Raw genomic sequence first — 10747 nt, 5'->3', positions numbered from 1 at the left:
GGATGGGGCGCGCCACAAGCGAAAGGGCACCCGCTGCAGGGTGACGGAAACGGCCCTGGTGTCGTTCCTTGCCGACTTGGTGGTGATGCCGTGCTGGGTTTGCACACAAGGGCTCGCGGCAAGATGCGGCGCGTTTGGGGAGAGACCTTCTCGGGGCGCCCCGCCTCCCGCTGCAGCAAGTAAGTGACGTCAAATGAAACCAGGATTTTAACAAGGTTTGTGGAGCCCTTCTCTGAAGCTGCGCTTCGCTGAGGGGACAGCAAGCCGAGGCCTTCCCTGGGGCCAAGCGAGTGTTGGCTTTCACAGGAACCCGCGTATACACCCGAGAGCTTTGTGAAACGCCAGCTCTGGAAGCGCTACGGGTCGGCCACCACCGAGCGCTGGTGGTGGTGCGAGACTGGGTGGGTTACAGAGACCCAGCCAGGGTCTGCTGCCGGGGATAACCCCAGGAAGGAGAACAGATGGAATTACTGAGTATGGGACACCACAGGGACCCCGTAAAGTTATTTATAAAGCCTCAGCAATTCTTCTGATCCCTTGAATAAATGAAGACCGACACGGGAAATGGCGGTGCTTCGCTGCACATCCTGGGTTTACGGCACGGAGAGCTCCATTGTGGGGAAGGTCATCTTGACTGGGCTGAGTCCAGCTCACCTGCTGGATTTTTAGTAATTTAGGTTTTGTGCCAACCCAAACACCCACTCTGAACTTTCTCTGTGTCCAGGTCCGGCTCAGGAGGTGGAGCTGGCTTGAGTGGCAGCAGAGAAGTGGAAGGTGAAGATGGATCTCTTGAGTATCCCACTCCCATCACACACGAAGAGGAAGAGGTAACAAAAGTGATATAATCTGAAATCTAGCGTTGTAAATAACTGGTACTGAATTATCAGAGAGCACACAGAGGTCTCTGGTTCCTCATTCTTACCCCTAATATTTGCACAATCTCACAACTGAGAAAAAATAATGATACAAGCCTTAGAATATGATAATGCGATGGAATCACTTAAATGACTGGACCAGCAATTACTAGGTATTACCTACTCAGGAAGAGTAGAGTAAGTGGAGGAGGAAGCAGCAGCAATTCTACATACTGTAGACTAAAACGGCTACCAAGCACATACCGATGAGCGTGATGATAAAGGTCAAGAAACAGGACTAATGGGACCACCAGAAAACGGAAGACCTACTTTTCAAGTGCCCTTGTAATGAAAAGACAAACTGCTGGAGCCATACTGGGCACTCTGCATTTCCTAAAATTATTTCTAGAAGGGCTCTCTAATATAAGATTTCCATTTCTACCCTTGCTTTAAAAAAATGAAAGCTAGAAGGAAAAACTGGGTAAACTTGACTAGAAATAAGAAAATAAAAACCAAAATGTAAATTTCTAAGATGCTAGATAAAAGAAATATAATTTTTTTTAAAAACTACAAAATTAGGTAATCTTTGGCTATATGGACAGGAGGTTCAACAGTGATATGAAGGCAGCAATTTAAAGACAATGCATATGGGAAGACAAAATAGGTAGTTGCTATCAAATTGATGCAGGAGAATACAATCTTGATAAGGAAATCTTAAAAAAGACAGGACTAACAAATATAAGGATGATACAAGAGAAATTTTCATCTATTAGGAACAAAAGCAGTGCTCAAAATGCCTGTTGCAGACCATAAAAGTACGGGTGCTGGGTATTTTCAATTTAAAGCAAGGGGGATGATGTGTTTGCTGCCCTGTTCGCACCCCGGCAGAACAGTAGCAGGACTGCAAATAAGCCCAGACACGGGCTTAATGTTTGCTGGATACAGAGACAGGTCAGTGGAGCAACAGAGGGCAAAGAGGAAGACCCAGGTAAGCATAGGCTGGTTAATCTGACACCAGGGATAGAAATCGGAAAACAGGATCAGAAATCCATTAATAAAGAATTAAATGCAAACATGCAATTAAAGTCCATCAGAAATAGACCTCGTCATTCAATGAGGCTTAGGAAATCTAATTATAAAGACATGTCACCTGGCATGGCACTCTACAGTATGCGCAAGATTTACAGGTAACTACAATATAAAATAAATGACGCACTCGTGGATTAAGATTATTTCCCTGACAGATCTGTTTGCCACTGTCCTTCAAAGAGGGGTGTTTGCTGTGAGATTCTGCTCAGATCACTGCTAGATCTCCTACTGTTTGATGCTTTCATCCGTGATTGAGAAGCAAATCTAAAGCGACTCCTTTAAAACACTGGTAAGCAACAGTGTGGTGGGAAAACACAGAGAACAACATATATTGCTCAGTAAGCCAGGCCTGCCACCCAAAGTATGACTGACTTTGATGCATTTGGCTGCATCAACACAAGGAAGAAAACATTGCCCACAGCTGCAGGAAAGGGGGGTCTGTATCTCAGCTATCCCCGAAGAGGCTGAGGGGGAGGGCTAAAACTTAGCACGCCTATGGCCAAACAGGTTAAGATGTCTTTGAGGGTATAAATGAGGAAGAAGTGAGTAAGAATGCTGTGCCTTCTGTGTAGCGCAAAAGGGAGACAAGTCTCGGTGTCAGTTCCGATGCCCCTTCCTAAATGTCAAAAAAAGGAAGGTCTGAGACACAAACGTGGAAATCCTGGAGAAAGTTCTTTGTAGGGAGACTTACAGCAGCCCTGTCTGTTTGGCTTGTGGAGAAGACCAACAGGTCCCTTCATCACTATGCAAACATGTTCAGGCAGAAAAGGCCAGGTACTAAAAGGTTTTTTATTTGGCAAGCAGAGTAAGAAGGAGCAAAGGCTGAGCTGAGGACAGACAACTGGAAGTGGAAGAAAGGCACATGCATCTTACAAGAAGGATGAGTAACTATTGGAAAAAAATAGCAAGGAACTTGTTGGTTTAAGAGTACTTATATTTAAAAGATTGTGTTTCATAAAACATTTTTTTCCTGTTAGAGGTTTTAAGCCTTACATGTGTGACTCAGAACACCCTGGCACTGTGGCACAGTCATGGCCAATTACACCAGGCAGAATTAGGAGGAATTACTAATTACCTTTCTGGTGGCAGCTGTGATGACTAGTTTAGACAAAAAAAAAACCCCTTAAAAATAAAAAGCAAAATAAACACAATTGTTCAGGATCTGGACAATGCAAAAGGACTTCTTTCAGGCAGTTAACTGGAATTCTACCTAGAGGAGAACTTGCTGTAATGGCAGATAACACATTTCAGAGGTTTCTGTTTTACCTGGGGAGTGGCACTTGGAGTAGGTGTGACCTATAGATTTGAGTCCTCAGTAACAGTGCACCCAACTTCCCGTGACACTAACCCCCCCCCTCTTTCACACAACGCAATTAAATTACAAACAAACACAAGTGTGAAAATCAAATCAGGTGCAATTCTTCTGCTTCATTTGTTCTTCCTCTCATTTTAAAACTCTAGGTCCACATCAGGCATCCAGCAGGGAAGCTGCACACTTACTTGATGTTGTGTTTGCACAGAAGGCAGTATTTTCAAAAGTTGTGTTGTGCTTTAATGTTCCAGAATAAGTCAACCAGCCTCCACCCAAGAAGGGATACTTGCAGCCCTTTGAAGACGTGCAGCAGAAACAGAATAGACAAAAGAAGATTTGTCACTCAACTTGTAAGACAAGTAGCAGGTTGCTAAAAGCTGCCACTTATAACTTCACACAACAGCCATACACTGGTAAATAATAGATATACACACACAGTATGTGTAAAGATAGCAATTAATTGGCAATAACAAAGATATATAGAAAATTTAAAGTATCCATAGTAGCTTCAAAGCGGTTCCATTTATGTGCGCTCTAAGGGTGTGTATGTATGTTGCAGCTGCATGAAACCCCGGGCCCAGACCCAAGCTGCTTCAGTGACGCAGGACTGGCGCCAGCGTTGGGCAATGAGCCAAGCGCCTCCACGAACCTTCGGCCCCTGCGCAAAGGCACCTGCTGTCAGGTGAGCGTTGTGGCCTGCCTGGCTCCCACAGACTGCACTGCTTCCAGGGCCAGCCGCTTTTTCCACCCGCAGGCAGCATGGAGCCTACAACAGCAAGAACTGCCCTGCCTACCCGGCCCGCGCTGAGCTAGGAGCTCCAGGGAAGCACGATTCAGCCATACCCGAGTGCCTCAGCTCGGGCACAAGCCAAGCTTATGGGCTTCAGCCCAGCACTGCCTCTGCCCAGGGCTCCCTCCAAGCAGCTTGGACACCTTTGCTCTGCAGCGTTCCAGGTTTCAGGAAAGAACATTAACTTTTACACTGGTCCCAGTGCTCTGCCCACCTCTGAAGAGCTCAGATCAGCAAGCAGAGTAGTTTTACAGCTAATTAGCCTATATGGACCTGCACAGCCTCTTGGCTGTGGGCACACCTCTCTCCCAGAAGTTTCTCTGGAAGGATTGCCCGGGTAAGCTCAGCCCTCTGCCGCGACACTGGAGCCTGACACATCCAGTCTCTGGCTGGCAAACCCTTCTCCAGCAGCACCGTGGCTGCTCTGAGGAGAAAAATCTCTCTTTAAAACCTCCCATCCACACACCTACCTGTTTGCCCAAACTTTATTAGTAAAGGAAACTCAGCCTTGCACATTAGAAACTTTACTCCAGTAAAGCACGGGATAGTTACAGTTTCAGCATGTGGAGATCCTAGAGGCTCTTTGCTGTTATTTAAGTGACATTTTAATTATGCAGAAGATGTTAAAGGTGGCACAGGCCTCACTCTGAATTAGGGCTTCTCTCTTCTTTTGACAATAACATTTTAATTCCCATAGATTTAACACACACTCACTGCAGACTTGAGATAGTTTACAAAGAGGTAACCACAAAGTCAAAACTAAAAATGCAGCAGGACAGAGTTAAACAACAATCAAAGAAAAATAAAGTGCCAAGAATGGCTTAGCTTGAGAGACCATTCCTTTCAGGCATATCAGTGTAAAGACTGGAGGTCTGTCCTTAAGTGCACACAAAGAGACTTCCTTAAATTAATTTGACAACTAATAGCCAACAGACAGCCACCACTAATTATTTAATCAATCATTGTACTGAAATCTCCATAAAGACAACTGAAAAATCTGCTTCCAATGTAAACATATCAGCACCAAAATAACAAAACAGTAAGTAGTAATTACAAGACACCCCTTCTCCAAAATCTGAATGAACTACTTCAACAGTACCTATCTATATAGATAGATACTTCAAAGTCTTCAAGGTCTAGTACACGATGAAGATCTCTGGCAATCAACTTTAACATCACTTACTTGTTTGCCATTATGGGTATCTGTAATATGAATTATTCTCAGATAAGCAAGTTTAATTTTATGGTAGCATTACAAACTGCATGTGGGTATACATACACACAAAAGCACAAAATTTCCTTGTTACCTAAAGAAAAATTAATAAAAAGCAAACAAACTGTGATGTAAGAGTGGCCTGAGGTTAATTTACTGATATTGCTATAAGCAAGACAAAAAAAAAAATTATCAAATGCTTCAAAAATTAATGTCTTGCAAGTATGTTATTTGTAGGTGGCTATAAAGACTTTTTAAAACAATACCACCCAGGGAAGGACTCAAATAAGGCAAGAACTTCACAAACCAAACTGACAGAAATACCAAGCCTTTATTACAAAGAAAAATTATTCCACAGAAGAGGTTGGCTTGCTTCCATGCATGCTGTCGGTCATATCCACCTGCTGAGCATGGAGAAGTGCTTCTGCTAGATTCATTAATTCCCCAAGATACCATTAGGCTTTGTTCTTGGCTACAGGTACGTGGGCATTTTGATTCAACTGAATTGCTTGCTAGAATTTTGTGGCCAGCATTGAATGGGCCAAAATAATGAACCTGACTGTTGGACAAGCCAAACACCGCAAGGGAAGAAAAAAAATTAAAAAAAATCACACACTGGACACTGTTATCACTAAGAGAAGTCAAATGACTTGCTTTACATCCATATTGTAAATAACTTCACAAGCAGGGAAATGAAAATGCTTGAGTCTTATCTTCACTTGGGGAGCATGAATAATGTTTGCTGAATCCTTTTACTGGTACGTGCAAGCACACGGTCACAAAGCCTGAAAGCCAGCAGAACTAGATTGAATTAATGTTATCTATTGTTGTTTGGATTTTGAACAAAGTTGATGGAGTATGAACCAGTTGATGAATCCTGTTTTATCTGGAAATTTTCTGTTGACAGGCCAAAGGGGCGGAGAACCAAATTCCCAAGATCCTTCAGTTTGCCTACAATGAAAAGGAAAGATAACACATTAAGTATTAAGCAGAGGGAAAACTCCCATTGAATTATGCCCAACTACACTGTCCAGCTCTACCGATTTAAGGTAAATGCTGTGGAGAGGTCTGCTGTTTGTTGAATATTTAGGCTTTTATATGAATTAAAGAAATCCCAGTTGTGATATAGTTACTGTCAGCTTTGGGTTTGACAACAGATCACCATGCTGGTTCTGAACAGTTTGTCAGGCAGCCCTGATGAAGAGCCAGTGGCTGCAGACAGTCATGCCTGTGTGGTTATAGCTCCCCAGAAGCACCTTATTTCTTCAGTTATAAGCTCTTGAGGCACGAGAGTTTAACAGCTCACAACAAAGCACTGGTCTCCCCTATACTTAGGCTTGGGTATAACTGATAACTTTCTGTTCGCAAATTGAATGTTGGCAGCTTTCAGTTCTGGTCATTTTTGATGCAGCTGCAGCTCTGTAAACAATCAACGAACTAGCCAGTTTCCTAGACTACCCAAAAAACCAATGAAAGCCAAAGTTCAAACTGCTCCTTTGTAATTATTAAAAATCCCTTTCTAAATATGTATATTATATAAAGAAAAATAAAACAAGTTTCATCCTTGCAACTGTGATTACACCTGCAAACTACGCAGTTCCAGCTGAAGCACACAACTTCACAGCCATTTTGCCTGCAAAAAACCTCAGCATGATGTCATGCAATATGACATCACGAACTCATTTTCAAAACTACAGTTCTCCAGGACTAACTTACCACTGCTAAGAGCTCTAAGCAACGATTATTTAACAAGCATTGTTAAATATACGTAAGGTAGACAGCAATAAAATCTAAATGTTTCTATCAATATATATGTATCATACATGTTTTCTGACTCTAGAAAAGGAATCTTGCTACCACCTGTAAAAGGGCAAGGGCAACAAAAGGACATCCTTTTTAAAAAATCATATCTATATAGAGATGATAGAATAGATAAAATGTATAAAGTTACAAGAAGCAGCAGAAGTAACAACTTCAATGTTGGCTAAACACAAGCTGAGCCCCTGGTATGACAAGACAAAGGAGGAAGATGGTCACTTTTCCAAGAAAAACATTATTTTCCTCCTGGCTTCAATGGAGAATTGTAGACTAATTTCCCAAAGAACAAACAGGAGAAGTTTCGACAAGTTGAAGCCTACCCTAGGTTTGCATCTACAGGCTACTCACTGCTTTAACTTTACTATATCCTCAAGGCAATGGATTTTGTTTTGCTGGCAGTTTTGTGCGCATACATGGTGGGGAAAAAATGACGACAACAACAATAACAGCTTGCACACGGGAAATCCAGTTGAGCAATGGAAGTAGTCACAATCATGTAACTAAAATGTGCAAATGCCACACACATTCCTACTCATATGTGTGTGCTTTCTGCAAATCACCTTAAGTCATGAGAAACATCTCTCTTTTTCTAGTCATCTTCACTTTTATTTCTATTCCTAAACTAACATATTAGAATCTAAATGCAAAGTCATATGAACACGTATCATTTAGTTTCTTTGCTTTTCCTATGTTCTTTTGTTTGTTTGAAAACCCAGTTTCTGCCCAGCAGTGCAATCATCACTGCCGCTATCAAGGAAGTTTCCTCACTACAGTGCACCAGCCAGAATGTAGATCAGGCTTTGTTGCTGAGCCATACTGAAGCAGTAACTTCACAGCCCTGATAAAGAAGTATAGAAACAGAAGGAGCAAAGCCATATGGAAGTTCTTAACAGAAAGAGACAAACAGTATTTGTGTTGCACAAACGGAGTACAAAGAGATCAAGAGATTTGCCTTGCATGACACTGCAGGCCTGTGACCGTGCTCAAAACAGAGACTGTATCCAAGTCCGAACTTACCCCATGGCAGCATGCCCCTTATCTCTTACAATCTGGCAACAGTTCAAGTCAGGTTGGACACCATCACCATAAACCAAAATATGCTATTTTTTTCAATCACATTTCCAAAATTGAATTGGGGCCAGGGGAAGCTTTTTGGAATACATTCACAGAAAATACAAAAAGAAACAATAGCTGGGGAAAAATGTAAACTTTTTAATCTAAGGAACAACTCAGTCCTACAAAAAGAAACTAACAGCATTACTGTGGTACTCCTAAATATGCCAAAATAACTAAGATCTTGCATCAAAGTGCTGGTTCACAACTGGGTATACTTCAGTGATTTGTGTAATTACTTTAAGGCAAGATTGGTCTTTGAGAGTCAACATGGAAATTCCATGGCCTCACACAGCAAAAAAAGACAACTTTAGCCTACAAAAGCAGCTAATTGGTAAGAGACAATTTCTCTGCAATTTTATTTTTTTTTCCATTTGGATTAACAGATGAGGTTGATGTGTGATCTGGCCAAAGTCACTCCAGTGAGTGGCTCAGCTGGGATTAGCTTCTTTGTACTGATGGTGGGGTTTTGTTTTAAAGCTACACCCCATTTAAAGCTAACTATTAGGTTCATAATTTTATATTGTGTCCTAAAAGCATTTTGGTTATAAAACTATGAAGTTGTTCATAGCATCTCTGTGACTGGGATGAAGAGCTGCTATTGTACTTCTAGACAAACATTTGGTCATTGCTTAGCTTCAGGTTTGGGGTAAGAAGGGTCCTTGTCTACTGGTGGAAGAATCCTGGCATAGTCTGGCCTTGCTGGAGTCAGCTGTAAACAGTTCATCAGTTACCCAGGCACTGCAGCTGGCTCAGGAGCAGGCAGATGAGTTTGCCCATTTCAGGAAGCTGTGAAAGCTCTTTTCTAATCGGTGTTAGTACGATGGCTCTTTTCCGGTCATACTAGAGCCAACAAACAGAACAACTGCCCTGGTATTCTTGCTTGTAGCTAGGCCAGCTCTTTGGGAGAAGCTAAAGACCAGATGATATATTTAATACTTTAATCTTCATCTCACTGTGAATTGGATAATTAAAACAATACAGCCACAGGTCACTTTCCTGTTCTATCACTTAAATCCACATACAGCAATGCCTTTTGGTGCAGCCAGATTTAATAAATTGTTAATGAAGCAAAAGAAAGCCTTGCCTTTTCCAGGAACTCAAGCCCAAAGCTCTGTTTCTGCTGTCTTGGTGCACATAAACCCATCATTGTAGGAAAGCACTATTTCCTCCTCCCCCACTCTCCTTTCATCCCTAAATTAAGATCTGTAGTTAAATCCAACCTCCCCCTCCCCCCAAAGAAAAGCTCTCTTAAAACAGAGACTGTGCTTGAAGGAAGGAAAAAGGCATGAGGAGCTGTGACTCAGCTGCGAGGAGTTCTCAGCAGTCAAACACTCATTTGTCCCTGAGCAGGGTCACATTCTCTTCTCTGAGACCATATTTTCAAAGACCTTGTTCTTTATATTTTAGACAGCCTATGTCTACTTTTCACCTGGAACTCAAGCATGCTCAATTTCTTCAGCAAAGCAATATTCAGAGGTTAACAAGAAAACTGACGGCTAAAAATCAATTTAGGGCTCAGAACTCTGATTCATTACTCACCTAAACTGTAATGGAACATCCTGTTGCAAAACGCAGATGCACAAAAAGATTTCTCATGATTTACATTAAGATGGAACAGCCAAAATTAATTGCTATTCAGTCTTTCTGGCAATAATTCTAGCATAGTTGCTAGTCTTAATGTGATGTTTGGAAGTTGAAAAGCTATATATTGTTTGTGTTAAGAATTTTTTTTGGATAAAAGACAAATTTGCTGATGAGGTCTCATCTTTGTATAACTTCTGTACTACCAACAACATTTCTTAAGCAGTTAAAAGAGCAAGGGCAAATCCTTTTCCCTTCCCAAAATGGTAAGTAAGGACTGAACTAAAAGTAACTGTATATTAGCTCTGTTTTGAACTATTTAAAGTGACCTCCCTATATACAGTATTGAGGTTTAGCAGCTTAGTTGCAAATAAAACATCCTTCCGTACCAAAAGAAAAGAACAGAACTCTTCAGGTACTAAGTCTAACAAATATCTTTGCTGATCTCACATAGCTGGAAAAATCTCTTCTTGGCAGAAAGGCCCAGGGGATATGGCCTGATAGGCCTTCCCATGAACCGTATTGATAATTAGGTACATTTCACTATCTTCTGGAATGCACTCCTTTATATAACTTCAGCTGAAAGTCCCAATAGTTTTTAATTACATTTGATGAACTCTGTCTATGTCAGATGGGTTACACAGATTGGCATATGTTCCCCCCCCCCCCTTTTTTTTTTATATCCAATATACTTGGCTCCCCTGTAGCCATGCAGAAAACTCTACTGTTGTCACAGCACCCACGCTGCCAAACCTTCCTAAAAGTATTCCAAACTTCCCCTCTTCTCACACCCTCTCCCCAGAGGAGCTGTTCCTAGTTATCACAACAATTAGAGTTTCTCTAAACAAGACTAGCTTGTTGCACGATACCTGGCAATCTTTGGCTTTAAAGCCAGAAGAGAAATAAAAAAGAACACAGAAAATGGTCAGTATATATTCATGTCCTGAGTAATTACTAAGGCAGAGGACACTCAT

At 41.7% G+C, this 10747-nt stretch overlaps 1 protein-coding gene across 1 annotated transcript in view; it reads right to left on the bottom strand.

The window, feature by feature from the left end:
- Positions 1 to 5572: 5572 nt before the first annotated feature.
- Positions 5573 to 10747, bottom strand: part of TTC1 (tetratricopeptide repeat domain 1) — a 32091-nt gene continuing 26916 nt past the window's right edge. The window contains 1 exon segment of the mRNA XM_010291438.1: positions 5573 to 6209. Within this exon segment, the coding sequence (XP_010289740.1) occupies positions 6076 to 6209 (134 nt within the window). The 3' untranslated portion in view covers positions 5573 to 6075.

Source organism: Phaethon lepturus, unplaced genomic scaffold, assembly GCF_000687285.1.
Source record: "Phaethon lepturus isolate BGI_N335 unplaced genomic scaffold, ASM68728v1 scaffold32457, whole genome shotgun sequence".
Taxonomy (NCBI): Eukaryota; Metazoa; Chordata; class Aves; order Phaethontiformes; family Phaethontidae; genus Phaethon; species Phaethon lepturus.
The sequence above is the reverse complement of the archived record's forward strand: the minus strand, read 5'-3'. Positions and strand labels throughout refer to the sequence as shown.